General features: G+C 45.4%; 1 protein-coding gene across 4 annotated transcripts in view; it reads left to right on the top strand.

The window, feature by feature from the left end:
- The window catches only part of MORC2 (MORC family CW-type zinc finger 2), a 76204-nt gene that overhangs the window by 51909 nt on the left and 4144 nt on the right, over nucleotides 1-20151 (top strand). For all 4 annotated transcript variants that reach the window (XM_079322165.1, XM_079322164.1, XM_079322163.1 and 1 more), the window contains 11 exons: nucleotides 5566-5648; nucleotides 6510-6595; nucleotides 10767-10907; nucleotides 11323-11477; nucleotides 11606-11734; nucleotides 13001-13106; nucleotides 18233-18365; nucleotides 18758-18832; nucleotides 18945-19319; nucleotides 19717-19857; nucleotides 19951-20005. In XM_079322165.1, the coding sequence (XP_079178291.1) occupies nucleotides 5566-5648; nucleotides 6510-6595; nucleotides 10767-10907; nucleotides 11323-11477; nucleotides 11606-11734; nucleotides 13001-13106; nucleotides 18233-18365; nucleotides 18758-18832; nucleotides 18945-19319; nucleotides 19717-19857; nucleotides 19951-20005 (1479 nt within the window). The remainder of the gene's footprint in view (nucleotides 1-5565; nucleotides 5649-6509; nucleotides 6596-10766; nucleotides 10908-11322; nucleotides 11478-11605; nucleotides 11735-13000; nucleotides 13107-18232; nucleotides 18366-18757; nucleotides 18833-18944; nucleotides 19320-19716; nucleotides 19858-19950; nucleotides 20006-20151) is intronic.

Raw genomic sequence — 20151 nt, 5'->3', positions numbered from 1 at the left:
GTCATCTGACCCTGTGTCAGAGCTGCTTTAGGCACCTCAGTGTGTGGCTGCAGGTCAGATGCACAAGGGATGGTGCCACATTCAGCCTGTACAGTGTCTCAGAGGGCGGTGTGACTGTGGTCCTGCCCCAAAGAAAAGCAGCAGACTGAAATGCTGTGAATTGCCATGTTCCCTGTTCCTCCTTTAGGAAGTACAGACTGGCAAGATAGACTTGATAAAATGAAGCTTCAGCAGATTTTATTGTGTGCCTCAATCCTCATAGGTGAATTCAGTTTTAGATTGAGTCCTGTAGCCAGAGCAGATCTTGAGCACACACTCTCATTGCTTTTCAAGAAGATGCACAGAGCAGGATTTAGAAATGCTTCTTCCCTGAAGCAGTCTATAAGTCTATCATGACACTTAAAAGATTGAGTTTAGTATCTGGCACTGAAAAATAGTGCCCATTGTTGTCCCAGAGACAACAATGTTGTTTCTGAGAACAGGTCCCGTTGGAACTGAAATGTCCTACATTGCCATCACCAAACCAGCCTGGTGCTCTTGGGTATGCAGGGATCACTGAACCTGCTATGTGCCCAAGAAGGCAAATGGCATTCTGGCCTGTGCTAGAAATAGTGTTGTCAGTAGGACCAGGGAAGTGATTCTTCCTTCCCACCTGGTACTCAGCACTGTTGAGGTCACACCTCAGTATCAGTTCTGGGCCCCTCATTTCAAGAAAGACATTGAGGTGTTAAGAGTGAGTCCAGAGAAGGGCGATGGTGCTGGTGAAGGGGCTGGAGTGTATGTCCTATGACGAGAGCTGGGCTCGTTTAGCTTAGAGAGAAGGAAGCTCAGGTAAACTACCTGAAATGAGGCTGTAGCCAGCTAGGGGTAGGTCTCTGTTCCCAGGCAAGTAGTCACAGGATGAGAAGACATAGCCTGAAGGTCCACCAGGAGAGGTTTAAGTTGGACATTAGAATTAATTTCTTCACAGAATGGGTCATTAGATATTGGAATGGACTGCCCAGGAAGGTTGTGGAGTCACCATTCCTGGACGTGTTTAAGGAAGGACTTTGGCACTTAGTGCTCTGGTTCAGTTGGCATGGTGGTTTTTTGTCACAGGCTAGTCTCCATGTGTGCTGGTTTGAAGGACGGGTATCTGCCAATAAAGGTCGAAGCTTTTCTTAGAAATGGAGAATGTAAACCCTCTCCCTCCAAATTGTTATAATTTTGAAATTAAGAGGCTCTCAGGCAAAGATACGAGAATTAGGAATAACAGTTCTTTACTGGGAAAATTAAAATAGAAATACAGAAATTACAAAGAACAATCCCAAAAACATGGACAGAGTCAGAATACAACCTGACACCCCGTCAGTCAGTCAGGGTGCTGGCAGCAGTCCCATTCAATGGTGGCCACAGTCCTCTTGCAATGGCGGATGTGGTTCAGCTGGAGCAGTGCTCCTGGAGAAGGTGCAGTTTCCTCTGAAGTCCAGGGATGATGTGGAAAGGTCCGGCTTTCCCCTGGAATCCAGTGGAAAGAAGGTGTCATGCTGTCCAAAATCTCAGTTTTTATCTGGGTAGGAAAGGCTTGGCTCCTCTCCCTGGCTGGAACATCTCCCATTGGGATGATGTAATTTTATAAGTCATACAGTGGGACTTAATGTCTCATCAGCAGATGATATCTTCCTGGAGGGAGTATGGGTTGTGGAAAAGATAAGGATGATTGGCCCACCTAGTCTTAAAGATGGCCCATTAGCAGATAATATGTGCCACAGAGATAAGGGTCATTGCCCCACCCAACTTCAACAGATGGTGATAGCATACACATTTCTGGCCACATCAACCCACTACACCATGGTATCAGAGGTCTTTTGCAACCTAATTGATACTGTGATTCTATGAACAGGCCCAGTGCTTCTGGTGTACAGGGATCACCAAACCAACCCAGTACTTCAGTGTCCTGGTTTGAAAGGACAGGTGTCTGCCGGTAAGGGCAGAAGTTTCCCTTTGAAAAAGAGACTTTGGTTCCACTCCCCCCAAGTATTATAATTGTTTGAATTAAGGACTCTGAGGCAGAGATAAGGGGGTGGGAATAACAGCTCTTTTACTAATATATCTAACCGTACAAGCAGAAAAACAACAGCAGTTGTTAAAATTGCTAACAGAACAGAATAGATAACTCGGTGTCAGTCCCTTTAGATGCAAGCACACTGTTTCTGTCCTTAGTCCACAGTCCAGATCTGCCGAGGGCAGGCGGGAATGGAGGCAGGAGGGGGGGGGGGGGGCGGCAGCGGCCACGCTGGTCTCAGGCGGGAACGGGCTGGAGCGGCGGCTCCTCGCTCACCGTTTGTGTCCAGGTGATCAGCTGTGTCCGCAGAGGCAGGAGGCTGGAACGGGGCAGAAGCAGGGCAGGTGATCACAGAGGGTCTGGCTCTCCTGTGCTTGGCCGCGTGGCTGAAGATCTGGGCGTCCTCCTCTGAGCTCGCCGGAAACACGAGTCTTCGTCTGTCTGTCCCCCCCCCCCAGCCCCTCTGGGAGCCGCTGCAATTGACACCTTTTGTCTGGAGTCATCAGAGATCCTGGGTGTAACCCGGCCAGCTCCATTGGCATGATAATGGGAAAAATTCTTTCAATTGACACAGTAATAGAAAAACACTCAACTCCCAACATTCAGGGAGTACAGTGATCACCGAACAGCCTTGGTGCCTCTGGGGGTTAGAGGCTCCTGAGCAAAGGGCTTAGAACACTGGTGAAAACTGCCAGCTGACCTCAGACTGTTGTTACAAGATTGGGTCACATGGAGCCTCCAGGACTAAACATGCTCAGAGCATTATCCCCAGAGGCATACATCTCATTGCTTAGCTTGTAACAAAATAGATTTAATCTGTAGCACCAAGCTTTCTTGTTCTGCTGGTAGAAATTATTAATTTCTCATGGTCTTCAGGACTCCAGAGGGATCCTCACCCAGGAATGATTTACAGTTTTCTCTTTTAAATCCAGGAGTACCTTGTGAGAAATGGTGGGTCTCAGCTGGGTGAACAGCAGTTTCAGAATGCCAGAGATACCTGCCTACAAGGAATGTTTTGTAGTCAGTCAGTCTGAGAGATTGCTGAGTCTCTGGAGGTAGTTATGAGCTTGTGGAATCAAAACAGGATAACCTAAAAATAGCTGGAGGGGGAAAGATGTATGAGCAGCAGTGACTATTGATGACATGGCTTTTGCATTTCTAAAAAGAGCCATGGCTCAGGAGTGAAGACATACATATATTTGAGATGAGGAAAAGCCACTTTTCATTCCCCAGGAACTTATTTTCTGCCTCATGCAATGAGCTATTGTATCCAGCTCTCCAAGTGAGTGGGTGGACCTAGGAAAAAACTACCATTCCTGGGCAAGGTGGCTGTGAAAGACCATCAACTGCTTTCTGTGTTCTTCTGAACCATGACTGGATGCTGCACTGAGGCATTGCCATTGCCTCGCTTCTGGAAATCCCCTTCCAAAGTTGGGAAAGCAAACAAATGGAAGAGGAGTCACACAGATGTCAAGTACTGGAGGCTAACAGCTCTGTGCTGCTCTAGGTAGTATTTCAGATTATTTTGGTGTGTTCAGTGACCTGCTTGGCAGTGCCATGGGTACATCATGCCTGTTGTCCCCTGGGAAGATGTGTGTATGGGTTGCAGCTGCTGCGTGCTTACTGTCCTGCATAGGACACGCATCTTTATACCTTAGGGCCTCAGCCTTGTAACTTTATCAGTCCCTGTCAGCTGTCTCAGTTGTCACTGCATTAGTGGAGCAGGTTTGACCTATGCCCTTCTGGGTTACCACTGTGTTCTTTCAACTAGCCACAAATATGTTTAGCCATCAGCAACTTCCCTACAAGCTCTGATTGAAGTGGACCAAGTGCTTGAAGCAGCCTCCAGCCTCCTGTTGGCTTGATTTAGCCATGCTGTCTCTTGATGATGGCTAGTCACATAGCACAGTCCTCGGTAAGCAGCTGTGAACCCCAGAGCATGCTGCTGTGGGAGTGAAGTGAATAAAACTCCAATGGGACACTGCATAGAAAGAAAAACGGATTTCTGTTGTACTGGTTTAAGTGAACTGACTGACTATAGACTCTAGTTTCTTTCTGGCTGTGTACTGGTTTAAGTGAACTGACTGGCTATAGACTCTAGTTTCTTTCTGGCTGGCAACCAAGTGCCACTTTGTGGAGAGATATTGGTAATTCCTAGGTGCCAATTGCTAGCCTGTCATCTTCTTGCTTACCTTGTCCTATGTAATTCTTAGGCATGGTTGCTCCTTCACTGTGTTTTCTTGTTTTCAGTGTCTCACAGCTGCAGTTTATCTCCCTGTGAGGAGAACAGGGAGGGAGATGTGTGTGCTGTGTGTGCTTCTGGGTGTGCTGTAACCAGGCTGCTGCACCTCCAGGTGTGGGGGTGCAGGCGTTGTTTGCCTTGGTGGTGATGCTATGCCATCCCTCAGCATGCATCCGTTGTATTGCCAAATTACAGAATCACAGAATGACTTGTATTGAAAGGGATCTTAAAGCTCATTTTGTCTAAAGTCTCCCTGAAGTCTTCTCCAGGCTGAACATCCCCAGCTCTCCCAGCCTGTCTCCAGAGCAGTGGTGCTCCAGCACTTGGAGCATCTCCATGGTCTCCTCTGGACTCTCTCCAGCAGCTCCACATCCTTCCTGTGCTGGGCCCCAGGGCTGGAGGCAGCTCTGCAGGTGGGGTCTCACCTGGGTGGGGCAGAGGAACAGAATTTGCTACCCCCTTTCCCTGCGCCCCCCACACTTTGGGATTGGTCCAGGTCTGGGGGAGTTTCTGGGAGTCAGTGCAAACAGCTGGGACACTGCCAGCTCTCACTGCCAGCAACCGCCAAGTCCCTCTACTCAGAACTGCTCTCAGTCCATTCTCCTTGTGGCAAATGAGGTTTATTGAATAAAGTTTAAGTAATACAAGACTGGTGTGTGCCTATCATCAGCATTACTGTTTGCCTAAGAGCGAGGCAAAAGGGGAGTTCCTTTTGTGTGGTAAGTTTCTTGCATGCGAGGATCCATGTGCAGGGTAGGTTCTCCAAATGCTGGGTCCTATTTAATGTGTAGCACAGATTTGTCTTTTTCTAGGCAAAGTTTAGCAATTATCAGAGATAAAACCGTTTCTGAGTGTAGTCCTTTCTGTTAATCTCTGCAAGAAAATTACCTCTTTGGAACTCCTTTTCAAGCCTCAACTTAGTCCTGGTTTTGTGAGAATCTTTCTCTGAATGACATTACTAGGTAGAGCAGGCAGGGCCGCAGGCATCCTTATACTTTCCAGTTCCTTGTTGACTTCCTCATGGATCCTTCCTTCAAACGTGCTTTTGCACAGTTTATCATTGCTATTGTGCCAGTGTTGACTGTGATCTCTGAGCACGTTTGAGATGAAGTGTCTGTGGGACCCTCTCATGTAAGGTTTGGTTTTTGGACATTTCTGTGTACCCTTGTACACATCAGTGCAGCAAAGGCTCTCTGGAATTGCTTTCCTTGGGTGAATGTCTAAAGATATCTGTTTGTACCAATTGGCTGACATCATCCTTATCCCTGTTATGTTTCAGCGGAAGAGAAGGCTCGTGAAGCAGAGAGCAAAGCCCGTGCCCTCGAGCTACGCCTCAGTGGAGATCTCACGCGGGAGTCCAGGGTGAGCCTTATGCTTTTGGCATCATGTGTTTTGGGCACCAGAGGATGGTTTGGAGCACTGATGGTGGAGTGATGCTGACTGGGCAGCACCCCATGGCAGCATGCCATGTGCTGGTTAAGCAAGTCAACAGTCAACAGGCTCCAGTCAACAGTGAACTGCATTTACGCATCTCCATGGCCTCATCACCACTGGATGTGCTTCATCATCCTCACATGGTGTCCAGCCCAAGTGAGAATGTGCTGGCATTCCTGTGCCTACACCCCGGATATATCCTGCGTGGGAAGGTGACCTCCAGACTCCAGGTCAGGTTTGCTGACAGCCTCTGTGGAAGCAGCCCGGTGAACAGAACTAGAGCTACGTGCTGTTTGGCTGTTCCCTGCTGCCTGGGCAGCTGTCTCTGAGGCAATTGGGCAGGGACTTTTGGAGAGGGCCTCTTTGCTTCCTTCCAGTGGGACTGTGTCTTTGAGAGGGACTAGTCTGAGCCCTGGTGGCAGGAGGTGGGAGGAAGGCTGGCAGGGACACCAAGAAGGTCAGCAAGTAACACCAGTTAAAATCACTGAACTTCCTATTAGTATGTCATGGAAACAGCAGTATCCAGGTGACCTGGATGTTTCCTTGTGCTCCATTGCCACTGGTTTCAATTTCTTTAATCCTATTTTTGCGTGTAGACATTTTCTCCAAGCAACTGTGTAGCTGCTTAAACAAAGTAGCATAAATGTGCCCTACATTGGAGTCACACTGGTTGTCACCGTTTACATTTACATTTAAAACATTTCTCAGCTCTTTGTGAAAGAGCAGTAAATTATAAATGGAGTGAATTTGATGAATTTCCCAGCTTGACTATGCATTGCCTGTTTATAGGTAACACTGCGTCAGGTCCAGAACTCGGCCATAACCATGCGGCGGGAGGCTGATGTCAAGAAAAGAATTAAAGATGCAAAGCAGCGGTGAGTGCAGTGGCTTCCAAACTCTAGTACCCAGGCTGTTTGCTCCAGGTGCTCATATATCTCTCCTGCTTTGCATGTGTGTTCGGTTCAGTTCAAAGCTTAAATATCCATAGGCATCTTATATGCCTTGGCTGTTAAACCATGTACCTGGGGCACTATGCTGGTTACCTCTGCTATTCTTCTCTTACCTGCTGAAAGACCCATGGGTCTCTAGAATGGGTTGTTTGCTGTAGATGTTTACCCGGTTTTCACATAGTTTTTTTCACTCTTGTTTTTTTACCTGCAGATAAGACTCAGGCTGATGAACAAGTGTTCACAAGTTATAGTGAAACAATTTTAGGAATTTTAGGGATGTTTTATAAAAACAGGCTGAGTTTTGGTATAGTCAGTGCTGCGAAATGCCAAGGAATTCTAGTTTAGTTCTGGTGGCAACTAACTTTGATTTTTGATGTACTCACATGAATATTTCACACTTCATATATGTTGTTTTGCATTTTTCAAATTGTAATGGCTTTGAAATCAAAACCAGTGAGAGACTTTAAATCAGAAATACAATTTAATAGGAAAAAGCAGGAAAAAAAATAAAATACATGCAAAAGAAAAACTACTGACAGAGTCAGAATACAACCTGACACCCTGCTGGTTAGGGTGGTGTTAACAGTCCGGATGAAGTGGTCTTCTTGAAGCAGTGATCCTGTAGAAATCCTGGCAGTGATCCTGGTAGCTCTTGTCTTCTGGAAACCAGTGAGTAAGGGCTACTTTGATGTTCTAAATCTCAGTTTTTATCTGGGTAGGAAAGGCTTAGCTGCTCCCCCTGGGTGGAGCCTCTCCCAGTGGGATGATGGAATTTTATCAGTCATGCAATGGGACTCAATGGCCCATTAACAGAAGATATGTTCCTGGAGGAAGAGTGAGTCATGGGAAAGATGAAGAACATTGCTCTATGTGGTTTGAACAGCTGGCCCATTAGCAGAGGATATCTCCCACAGAGATAAGGGTCACTGAGCCACCTGGTTTCAGCCAATGGTGATAGAATACATACCTTTGGGCACATCTTTACACTGTAACCGAGGACACAAATGAAGTGAAAACCAGAAACAAATGCACTTAAAACAAATGCTGAGCCTGAGGAAGCTGGGGATTTGGATACAGCATGTCTCCATTCCCACCCATCCGTGTGCATGCATGCTCATTTACGTGGCTGCCTAGGTCAGAAACTATCACAGATTTGTTGCTGGAGATAGATCTAATTCATCTTCAGATGCCAGAATGAAATAAATAAATACAGCTTTAATTTAAAAGTGTTAGAGCTAGGATCTGAATGATACAGAAGCTTGTGAGAGAAGCTGTTTCCTTCAGCTTCCACACATTTTTCCATCTACACCTGTGTCCTGGTTTGGAGGGCAGGTGTCTGCTAAGAAAGGCAGAAGCCTCTCTTTGAAATGGAGAATGTAAACCTCCTCCCTCCAGATTATTATAATATGGAAATTAACAGCTCTCAGGCAAAGATATGGGAAATAGGAATAACAGTTCTTTACTAGGAAAATTAAAGTAGAAATACAGTGTTACAAAGAACAAACCCAAAACACTGACAGAGTCAGAATACAACCTGACACCCCATCAGACAGGGTGTTGGTAGTAGTCTAATTAAATAGTGGCTGCATCCTCCTGCAGTGGCAGATGTGGTTCAGTTGAAGCTGTAGTCCTGTAGAAGGTGCAATTTTACTCTGGAATCCAGTGGAAAAAGGCTACTTTGGTGTTCCAAATCTCAGTTTTTAGGTAGGAAAGGCTTGGCTTCTCCCCCTGGCTGGAGCATCTCCCAATGGGATGATCTAATTTTATCAGTAATGCCGTTGGACTCAATGTCCCATTAACAGAAGATATCTTCCTGGAGGAAGGATGGGTTGTGGGAAAGATAAAGATGATTGCCCAATCTGGTTTTAACAGACAGCTCATTGGCAGACAATATCTCCCACAGAGATAAGGATCACTGCCCCACCTGGTTTCAATAGATGGTAATAGAATACGTACTTTTGGTCACATCCTGTATTGAAACCTAAGACAGCCTTGTTCTTTAATTCTTGGGTTTGGTGACATTAGTGTGCAATGAAAAATTGTGTGAATAGTCTTCTCTTTCTGCCCATAGACAAAATACTTCTTCCTGTTACTAAGCTGACCAGCAAAAAAAAAATGCTCTGGGCAGGTATGTGGCTCTCCCTCTATCTGTGCATTCATCACTTGTGATCAGAAGCAGTTCAGAGGATTGTGCTTTTCCGCAGCATTATACTTCATTCAAAAAACAAAGAATTCTGAAAGGTGTATAATAGGATAGCTTGGAGCTGACAAAGTATACTAACCAATCCCTGTTGTCTTTTGGAAAATTCTTAAGTTACAGAGGATGTCCTAGGACAGTTTTCTGCTGTTTCCCTGATGCTGGGTGCATCAATGAAAGCTGTTTCTGGTATTCAAAGGCTGTGTAAGATCTGGTTGGATCTGAATCCAGACAATAGGACAGGTACTACATTTCTAGTAATTAAATCCCTGGTGTTTGACCCACCACTTTGCTCTTATGGTTTCCATGATAATTTTACTTTCTGTCCTCTCTGATAAAAATGAGTAGATGTCCTTGTTTTGTAGGTGAGTACATTCAGTTACTTGAAGTGTAAGGCTCTACATTCTTTTCTAGAAGTTAGAAAAAGAAAATTAGTCCCTGAGATGGGTATTTTGCCATACTTGCTCATGCTCTTGAATCACAGTTGTCTATATCGAGGGATGAGACCACAGGGTCACATTCCAGCCCAGCAGGTAGCAGTGTTCAAAATCCTTCTTGGCAAAGGTTTAGATTTAAAATTACCAAAAGCTGCTATTTCAGATGTTTTCCTAGCAATGTACTGCAGCCACCTGTTTTAAATGAATGTGTGTCACAGGGTACCATTGCATCTGTGTGAGGGAGGATGGCCTTAAACAAAAAATGAATATGAATTTAATTCATTTTTGGGATTTATTTTGCAAGGTTTCATCGTTAGGACAGACTCAGATCTCGTATCTGCGGGTGATCATTGTCTAGGGTTCATGCGTGCATGGATCAGGTCTTCCTAATGTTTGATACTAGTAGACAGTCAACAGAATATTTTAAAGAGTTCCATTATCTTCAGCTAACCATTTAAGCAGAAGTCAAATTCCTTACTAAGATAAAATACATAACTGCAAAGGACTTGATGGGGGCAGGTGGGTGATATAAAGGAGATCAAAATCGAGAGGGGTGGGCAGGACCACTACTGCCTTGCAGTAGTTAATGGTTTGGACTTTGCATTTGAGGATACCTTCATCCTGAGGATCCTTCTTATGAAAAATCATCAGCGTGGATATCAGGGAAGCTGTGGAACCTGATTAATTTAGTATGTTGAAGAGCAGGACTTCTGTTTGTGAGACACAGGGATTTTGTTTGATGTATAGCACAAAGAGATCAAAATCTCAAGGCTTTTGACCTTCATGGAGATAGAATTCGTGGTAACCAAAGATTCAGATTGAGAAATCCTATGGGCTCACAAACGTACCCAAGGCAAACTTTTGTTGAAGTCATCTGCTGCATAGATAAGGGAGAAATCATGCAAATTGATATCCTGGCATTCCCAAAAATAAAGCGCTGCATGAGCTATGTGTTGCATCCTCCAGGTTTCCAACTTAAGGAGCAGCTTTATGAAATTTGGAATTAGGAGAATATCTAGAATTGGAATATCAAGACTATAGTTTTGTATTGAAATCTGAATTTCCATGCTTTATCTAGAAAGGGATATATAGCTGGAAAATACAAATCAAAATAGCATGGGAAAGGACCAGTCTGGATGCAACAGTGCTCTCATGAATCTAGTTCAATGAATAAAAATATCTGAAGTAAAAACCAGAATCTGTTCTAAAGGAGAAAACATATTCAAATGAATAATTAAATTATCTGTCCAGCCTAAATTAGTATCTGTATTGCAAAGCTCTTGTATTTTGTTCATATTCAGTTGTAATATTCTGTCAACAAATATTTTGTATTTTTCCGAAGTAGCTGTTTACAGGATTAATTTAATGCTCAAGGGTGCTGGATTTCCGTACCCTCTCTAACACCAGCAAATAATACGCTTTATTTTCAGCATCTCTTGAGGCTCTGTTTCATTCCCTACAGGGCACTGAAGGAGCCCAAGGAGTTGAATTTTATCTTTGGGGTGAACATTGAGCAACGCGAGCTGGATGGCATGTTCATTTATAACTGCAGTAGGCTGATCAAGATGTATGAGAAGGTGGGCCCACAGCTGGAGGGTGGCATGTGAGTCCTGCAGATTTTTCTGCAATCTTTTTGCTTAGACCTGGCACATTTCTACATCCGACTTAGGCTGTGCAATAACTGTGTTCTGCATTAATCATTCTTCATGAGCCTGAGGCTTGCTCGTTTTGTCAGCCTTCAGTTTGCATTCTGACAAATAAATACTATTTAATACTGCCTAGTATTTCCCTGGTTTCTTGATAGAGTTCTCTACACAAATTTTAGTCATCCCTGTAGCAGTATGAGGTGCTTGGCATTTGGTGCTGATGAGTGTTGGTAATAATAGTGCCCCATTCTAGAGACAGGCAAAATATGTCTTAACAGCAAATACAAATATTTGAGCCTATCTTACATTTTACATGATGGTTCAGGTTGCCAGCCTGTCAGTTTAATGTTTGTGACTCTGTTCCTCTTCCAGGGCATGTGGAGGAGTGGTAGGTGTGGTGGATGTGCCCTATTTGGTTCTGGAGCCAACCCATAATAAACAAGACTTTGCTGATGCCAAAGAGTATCGACACTTGCTGAAGGCCATGGGAGAACATTTGGCTCAATATTGGAAGGATGTTGCAATAGGTAATGAAACTTTGTGATTTACCAGGGTCTGGAAGGAGAAATTTGGGTGGCTGGAGGGCAGCCAAGAGAACAGGCGGTGATTTTGTGATAGTGGCTCTGTATTGAGCAGGATGTGGTTTATTTTCCAGCCCAGAGAGGTATCATCAAGTTCTGGGATGAATTTGGCTATTTATCAGCAAACTGGAACCAGCCTCCATCTAGTGAATTGCGCTACAAGCGCAGGAGAGCCATGGAGATCCCCACCACAATTCAGTGCGGTGCGTCTGATCCAGCTGCTTCTTCTTGGGGAAGGGGGGGACACTCCTGGCTGCAGATGGGTACAGTTAAATGTTTAGGAGATGCTTTGGGATGGACTATCATTCACTTCCTAGGGCCTATCAGTCACTCCTCTGCAGTTTGCCTTTGTCTGCACTCAGTGGTACTCTGTGACATCCTGGCATGAGGCTCCTTTCCTGCACAGTTCACTAACTGATCTTCAGGTGCCCTGACAGAGCAGGGTGGCTATGGCCAGTAGCAGTGTTTGAGAGCAGGCTTACAAATGTCGTATGAACTGGAACTCACCAAAGGTATCCATCCCAGCACCAGAATAAGATCTGAAACATCCTCACAGGCAATGGGAAGTGGCCAAGCAATTTGTACCCCGATGCACTGGCCTGCAGTGTATCAGCACAGTGGAGACATTTTACCTTGGAATTTAGTGGAAGTCTTCTGTGCACATCTAACAGCTCTGGCTAAGCCGTTGTTAGAGTAACAGGAAGTTCAACATCATCACTTTGTCACCTGGTGGAGGGACAGCAAACCCCCTTATTTTCTCCCTGGGACTTGAGGATGTGGTTGTAGGAAGGAATCTAAGGCCATTCTTGTGGAATTTTTTTTTAGGCTCTTTTGCCTTGATGGTTGGCTTGGTCTTTTCAAGGTTCTTCTGTACGAGGAGGGACTTTACTGTCCTTCTTCTTGTCTTCCCTTGTTGATGTCCTTCCAGAACCTGATTTAAGGATGCTTGGATTTTCTTGGCAGAAATTGATTTTGTGAAGCTGTTGGTTTTCTGATAGACCAGCAATACTCTAGAAGACAAATTTGTATCTCTGGTTCATCAAAAATTGAATAGGTTTTTTGTTTTTTGTTTTTTTTTTTTTAGTGGATAATTCTCTTATTTATGTTATTTTAATATCATTAAGAGACAGCCTGATTGCTGGGCTGAGTTGTGACTTCAGGACTGGATGTTCAATTCAGTTTGTATGTGTCATTGTTGCAGCAGGAGTGGGAGGTCCTCTGGTGTTGGTTGATGCCAGGCTTCATTGCATTTTTGTTAGGGTTGTCTTTGAGGGTTTTGTTCAAGTGTTTGGGAGCTCAGGGAAATAATTGACTCAATATTCTGTGACTGTCTCACAGGTTTTTTTGGCCACTAGTCTTACTGTTGTTGAATACACTTTGGTGTGGTCCTTGGGCGATAATTGGGCTGTGGGAAAAAATAATGTGTCTCAGCCTGTGTGCTTCTGACTTGCAAAGTGTCTGTCTAACAGACGTCTGTCTGAAGTGGCGGACTCTCCCGTTCCAACTGAGCTCAGTGGAGAAGAACTACCCTGACAGTTGGGTGTGCTCCATGAACCCTGATCCTGGACAAGACAGGTAAGAACTAGTTCATATTAAGACTTCTGCAGGGTGCCTTATCTGCTCATTTGTAGCTTTTTTCTGGTCATCTTTTCTTTTAAAACTGTTGGAAGGATTCTGTACCTTTAAACTGTGCTCACAGTCTGTGAAAAGGCAGTAATGGCAATTGTATAGGGAGCTGAATGCTGGGTGGGCATTTGCGATGTGCAAATTGCAGAGGACATCCTCAGCAAGTGATAGTGATAGGTGACACCAAACTGGGAGGAGCAGGTAACAAACCAGGCAGTCACAGATCCATCCAGAGGGACCTGCAGGTTGGACAAATGAGCCAGCAGAAGCCTATCCTGACATTGAATCAAGAGAAAGCGAAGTCCTGTTCTTTAGGAGGACAGTCCCAGCAGTGGTGTGTGCTGTCCATCCCAGAGCTGAGCAGGCTCAGAGCCTCAATGTATACAAACATCTAAAGGCAGGCTGCAAAGAGGATGGAGCCTGACTCTTCCCAGTGGTGCCCAGTGGCACGATCAGACACTCTGGGCCCAAATTGGAATGCAGGAGTGTCCCTCTGCATGTCAGAAACACTTTTTTCCCTGCAAGGGTGACAAAATCCTGGCCTAGGTTGCTCAGGGGGTTTGTGCAGTCTCCATCCTTGGAAATATTCCAGGATGTGGTCCTGGGTTCCTGGTGCTAGGTGGCTCTGCCTCATCAGGGTGGAGCCAGATAGACCCCAGAGATGCCTCTAGCCTATCAACTAGCGATATGGTGAAATTTAGATCCTTGGTGACTTTTCTACACTGGCACCAGAAATACTGTTGTAGGTTTGGAATTTATTAATTTTGCCATGAGCAGAATAGATGGCAGTTAAAGAACTGTCATGGTGCAGCCTGCGAGTTAGGTGAGTTTGGGAGGCGGGGGCTTTGCAATTGCCTTTGTTGTTTCTATTGCTCCCACCCATCAGACACTAAACTGCAGCATTTCCACTTGGTTGGGTGAGCCCAGGAGGGACATTTTGCATGCTTGAGGGAGCAGCACAATGGTTCACTTTCATGTGTTACAATTCCAAAATGTAGGTAGAATCTAGTCGTTTATTTGAGTGAAGAAAATGATTGCTCTATGCTGCTTCTCTGTGGAGAGCAGCACTGCTGGAAGCCAGTTTTTGTCTGTATTGTGCAAGGAAGGGAAGCTGCTCCACTGTAACTCAAGGTCCCTTGGCTCAGGGCTTAAAGACAAAGGGGATGAACCAGTCAGTAGCTTTTACCTTTTGATTTGAATAAAAAAAATTAACATCAGTGGCCAAAAATTTTGCAGAATATTGATGCTATTTCGAATTACTGACTTTCTGTCTTCTTCCTTTTGGTACCTCCCAGTGGAAAAATACCTGTGCTCACTTCCTTGTTTGCTCTATGTGTATCTAGAGCTCCTGCTGTAGAACTCTGAGGAGTGTGGCAGTGCTGAGGGTGTTCCTGGACAAAATGCTGGGGCAGGGCTGAGCCTGGAGCCTTAGAAGGGGCTGCCACATCCCCAGCCCTTCAGGTGGAAACAGTGGTGATGCTAGGAAGATACTGCTTGTAGACATACACAAACACAGACAGATTGTATATGTACACACATTCAGCCTCACATATAGCACAAGTGGGTATGTGCAGCCCTCCTACAAACTGCACCAGCAGCTTCATCCTTTTCCCTCTTGGCTCATCAGGATTAAGGGCCACTAGTGGAAATACTCATGCCCATATCTGGCCTCCAGATCCCATGCCTCTGGTTACTTGCACTGGGATAGATGGGCCCTGAGGCTTGCAGTCCCAGGGGGTTAGGTGTACAGACCTTCTTCTGTGGTTGCACATAGCACACACACACTACAGACCTCCCAGTGTCTCACACTGGGCATCTCTCTGTCTTGATTGAATCGGGATCCTTGTTCTTCCCAGGTGCTTTCTGCCTAGAGACACCCACAGCTCCACCTACACTCCTATACCCATTTCCATTACCTGGGCAGGACTCACCTGTGCCTCCAGTAATCAGCTCCTGCAGGTTACCCTTAGACGTCCCTTCCCCTGCTCCCAGGTAACCTCCTGATTGGCTCCTCTGGCCTGAAGTTCCTGTGGCTCATGTTCATTCACTGTAGTCACAGCAGCTGGTGGTACTCAGGTACATGGGTCACTGTCACCAGTGGTCCCGCTCCAGCTGCTGGCACATGCACCCCAGGTGCACACACAGGACAGAGTCACTCACCTAGGAAGGAGGGAGATGTGTAGGTTAGGACACAGAGGTGTACTGACCAGTCAAAGGTATATGTACAACTGGCCCTTGTTATAGTCTGTTTTTCCCATGCTTGTTCTTTCCAAATAATCTCAGTTCTTTCCTTTATCTGCTTTTTGTTCCTCCTGTTGGTCCAAAAGATGTTTCAGAGGGCTGCCCCCATTGACTAGACACAGGGGCTGAGGTGGCCGTAGGACAGTTCTGCCAGGACCCCAGATGGGGTTTCTGTTCCTCTGAACAGATGTGCATTCCACAATTCCCAAGAAGCCAAATTCACATCCCCTGAGCTCCCTTTAGGCCTCTGGGCTTGTGGAAATGGACCCTAGATGGACTGGTAGTTTCTGGGATGGCAGCTCCTGGGATGGCCTGAGGGTAGCCATGGAGGGGTGTTACTCAGGTCCCCTCACTTACCATTATATTTGTGCACTTCTGTCTGCAGATGGGGTCTTTATGGTATCACCTACCAGGAACCTGGTTTATTGATGAGAGAATTTAAATTTTTTATTTGCAATACTTTGAAAACTGGGGATGTGTGAGGGTGGGTGGCTGCATTTCACAAGAGAACATGTTGAGGTGTTGTTTGGAATGAGTCCAAGTGCCTTCACAGTGCATGCTGTGCCATCTTAGATCCCCTAGGCAGAAAGCTGGGAAAGAGCAGGTGGTGCACTTGGCATGGGTGAGCCAAACTTCTGGTCATTTTAGCTTCAAAAGAGATCTCAGGAGTCTTACTCTGCAAGAGTAGCTCCATGATGTTTTTAATTAACATGTGCTTTCTAGCAGTGAGTGCAGTTGTGTCCTTTACATGAAGCAAAAGTTGCTCCACCATTTCTCTGGCTTTTGGCTGGGACCAATTCCAAGTGCTGGGTCCTTGTGCAGGCTTTGGACACCTTCACATCTGTGTCCTGACTATCCCAGGTATTTGTAATGTCTGAAGTATGACAAGGTTTGAGAAGCACATGGGTGGCATCCTCAAGCTTGTGTACTGTGAGGGTCTGTGCAGGGTTGCATCCAGCCAAATTGGAAATGAAGCAATGTCAGAGCAATGTCAGGTCTTGAGATTCTTCTGGCATCAGAGATCATATGGTAGTTTTGGCTGCCTCAGCACAGTGTCCACTGTTGGTGCTGAGCTGTTCCCCACCCTTCTGGTTTGTTCACCTACACTTCAATGGCTGCTCGTGGCATGGTGTTTCAGATCATGGGAGCTGAATGCCCTTCTCAGTTTCTGTCATGGGAAGCAGTCACTCCCTCCAGTGCCAGTGTCTGTGTTGTGGTCAGCACCAGGTGCCACCATCTCTCACTTTGTTACAGAGAAGGCAGCGTCCCTGTTTCACTCTATGAAATAGTGTCAGGCTTGCTTGCCTCTATTCTGCTATCTGATATCCAGTGGGATCCCAAATGTCGTTTGAATGGGTGGCTAAAGCACCAGCTGAAGATGACTGTGTGTCCCAAAGCTCCTTGACCACCACCAGAGTCTTGGTTTTAATCCATTCTGACTACCAAGATAATTCCTTTGTTCTGGTTTGCTGCCTCCAGTGATGCAATCTCTGGGTTTGGATGCCATGAGTAGTCTGAATTTCTCTTGTTGCAGAACTCAAGGTGCTTTTGTTTTTTATTGTGCTGTAAGACACAGTTTGGCAATGCTTCCAGCCTTACCATGGGCTGAAAGACATATTTCTGTGCTGGGAAACCTGAGTATGGTGCCATTTGTTCAACTTAATCTTTGGGAACTGCAGATTTTGTGTCAGGCAGTCATTTTGCAGTGGTGTCACACACTTCCAAAGAAGCCAAGGAGGTAACCACTCTATGGAAAACAGTGCAGCAGTGCTTCACGTGGGAAAAGGCTGATGGAGGAACTGCTACTGGTGCTCATTCTCCCTCATGAAGCTGATCAGTGTGTGTCTTGGTAGATAGAGATCTTGTTAAAATCATCTCTCCTCAGCTTTTTGGAGCTTTGAGTGTTCTACAGTGAGAGCTGGGTTCTCCCTTTACTAATAAGACTCACATCTGCAAGTTACCAGCTCGGCTCCAGTGCCATGAGATCTGCTGGATCTCTTGTGTTGTAAAAGAGCTGTCTGCTGCTTTCCTGGCTCAAATCATTCTTCCATGACTTTATCCTAGTAGGGCTGATCTGGTCTGTCTTTCCATGACTCCGTTTGATGATAGGAGATGAGCCTGGGCTCAGTCCTCTCTTCCTCTGGCAATGCTCTTGAGGGCCAGCTGCTCAGCCAGCACTTTAAAGGTGATGCCAGTCCACTTGAGAGAGTATTTCCTATCTCTCTTTTCCTTTTCTCTCAAGAACTCTTCCAGGATTCTGCACCTGAGAGGACCTGGGAAAGTAGGATACTCACCACTCTTGTAGGTCATAGGCTGAACAGGGTGGAAAAGATGATAGCTACAGAATATTGCAAAGGTCACTGCCTGGCCTTGAGTGGTAAGGCAGAAGGCATCTGAGACTGGAAGGCTTATGGTAACGTCTTAGTCATGGGTTTCTGGTACTGTGTTTTCCTTTCTGAAAGGAAAAAGTCTGTAGAAAGAAGAACTGATATGAAGGAATAAGCTGATAAGAAGGAAAATTGCTGAAAAAGTCTGGATACAGATATCTGTACAGATACGGTACAGAAGGTATCACAACTGTCACAGTTCCTGGGCTCCAAATTGATGAATCCCAGCATAAATGCCCTTTTATTAGCAACTGTGCTTTTGATCCTTAATTAATATTTGTTTTCCAAGATGAAGACTTTTGATGGCTGCTTTTGAGATTGTGTGTACTGCAGAAAGGTAAATGGCTTTCCTGCTGCATCTGGAATGGGATGTTGGGATAATCCTGCATGAGACGATACAGGTTCTGCTGTCCTAGCTAAGTTTTTCTTGCATTCCCTCCATGCTAGATGTGAGGCCGCAGAGCTGAAGCAGAAAGTACCACTGGGAACTCTAAAAAAAGACTTGAAATCAAATGAGGAAAAGCAGAAACAACTGACAGAGAAAATCCGCCAGCAGCAGAAAAAGCTGGAAGCTCTGCAGGTGAGTCTAGAAGTCTCCAGCTTAGCAGAGCAGGTGTGATGGATGTCCCTGTGCAAAGAGCTGCTGCTGAGTCTGAAACCATCTATGCTCCTTCATGGAGCTGGGGCTGTTCTAATAACAGAAATTGACCATCTCAGCTTGCATTTCATTTTCTGTTGGGAAAATGGACATTACAGCTGAAGGGATGTCTCTTGAGGGACACAAACTGCACCATATAATTATTTGTTTTAGCCTAGAAGACTGCTGGGATGGTTTCAGGCAGCCTCTGGCAGCTTGTAAACATGACCTTTCTTTCTTTTTTTTTTGTTTTTTTTTTTTGTTTTGTTTTGTTTTTGTTTGGTTGGGTTTTTTTTGTTTGTTTGTTTTTGTTTTTGTTTTTTATTTTTTTGTAGAAAACCACTTCAATTCGATCTCCAGCTGACTTAAAGAAACTGCCTCTGGAAATGACCACATGGCCTTCAAGGGAGGTAAATGGGATCCTGCTGTAGGCTTTTACTCTTTTGTGCTTCTTTAGCTGTTCTGAATAGCAGTTCCCCTACTCTTCTACCCTTCTTCTCCTTCTAACCTCTTTTGTTTCAGCACACCCAAGCTCAGCGCCCGCGATCTCCTCCTTTGCCTGATATAATCAAGAATGCTCCCAGCAGACCACCAGGATCTTCACCTCCTCCCAAGTCCTGCAGTCAACTGAAAAAGACCTCTTCAGATTGTCCAAGTACCAGCTCTGCCAAGCTAGTCAGCATGCCCTTCAAGGAGGAGGCCAGCACTTCCAGGACACACCATCACACTGTTACAGCTGGGAAGTCTAACAGCACTTTAAAAACTCTTGCCAAACCAGGTGCAAGCATGAAGCCCCTCTCTGGCCTGCAGAGCCCCAAAAGCCCACGTGAGACACCCAATCCAAAAGCTGCCAAAGTACCAGCAGTAAGGAAATCTGCCTCTGGCAGATGTTTACAGGTAAGAATCAATGTGATGAAACCCCTCAACTCCTCACACACTGTCCTGCTCAGCCTGTCAGCTCTGTCTTGTGGTATATGCACTGTGGAGGCTGCACAGGATGAGAGAACTTTTACTTTACTCTTGGGTTAGGGTGCCGTTTACACCCCTTGAGAAGACTGGTCTCATCTCTTTCCTGTTACACCAGATTGTTTTCCTAGGGAAAAAAAAGTCTGTATAGTGGTGGGGTGAGCATTTGCATGATGATGTACCATCTATGAAACTTTCCAGAACAGCTAATTAACTATCAAATTAAATAATGGATGTTGGGCTTTTTTTATTTTTTAACTTAGCGGCAAGAAGGTTTTGGTTGGATGCAGGCTGGAATTAATAGCTAGAGCTTGTTTGCTTCTTTCAGGCCTCCAGCACACGGAAGAGGGCCTTGAACATCCCAGAAGATGGGTCTGAGGAGGAGGGGGAACCCAAAAAGGAGAGGACAAAACGAGGAAAACTTTTGGCAGCAAAAGAAGAGAAGGATTCCAATGAGGTGGTGGTGGAGGTGAGAGTGTGCTGGTTTTCCCAGCAGAAGGTATTTGTCAGATGTTTATAATCTTGATGGGAGGCCACTAATGTGAGCTCTCTCTGTTCCCAGCTCACAGACAGTGCTGGAGAGGAAGAGTTGTTGGAACTGAAGAAAGCACAGAAAGGTGAGAAATGAGCCCTTGGGCTGCCACCACAGAAAAGAACTGTCGCACTAGTTAAACATGTGATTTCATTAATGAGATTTTTAAATAAGAAACAGTGTAAATTTGAATTCCAAACCTCAAGATTATTCTAACTTGCATGAAACATG

The sequence above is a fragment of the Erithacus rubecula genome (assembly GCF_903797595.1).
Source record: "Erithacus rubecula genome assembly, chromosome: 19".
Classification (NCBI taxonomy): Eukaryota; Metazoa; Chordata; class Aves; order Passeriformes; family Muscicapidae; genus Erithacus; species Erithacus rubecula.
This window is presented reverse-complemented; position numbering and strand designations above follow the sequence as displayed.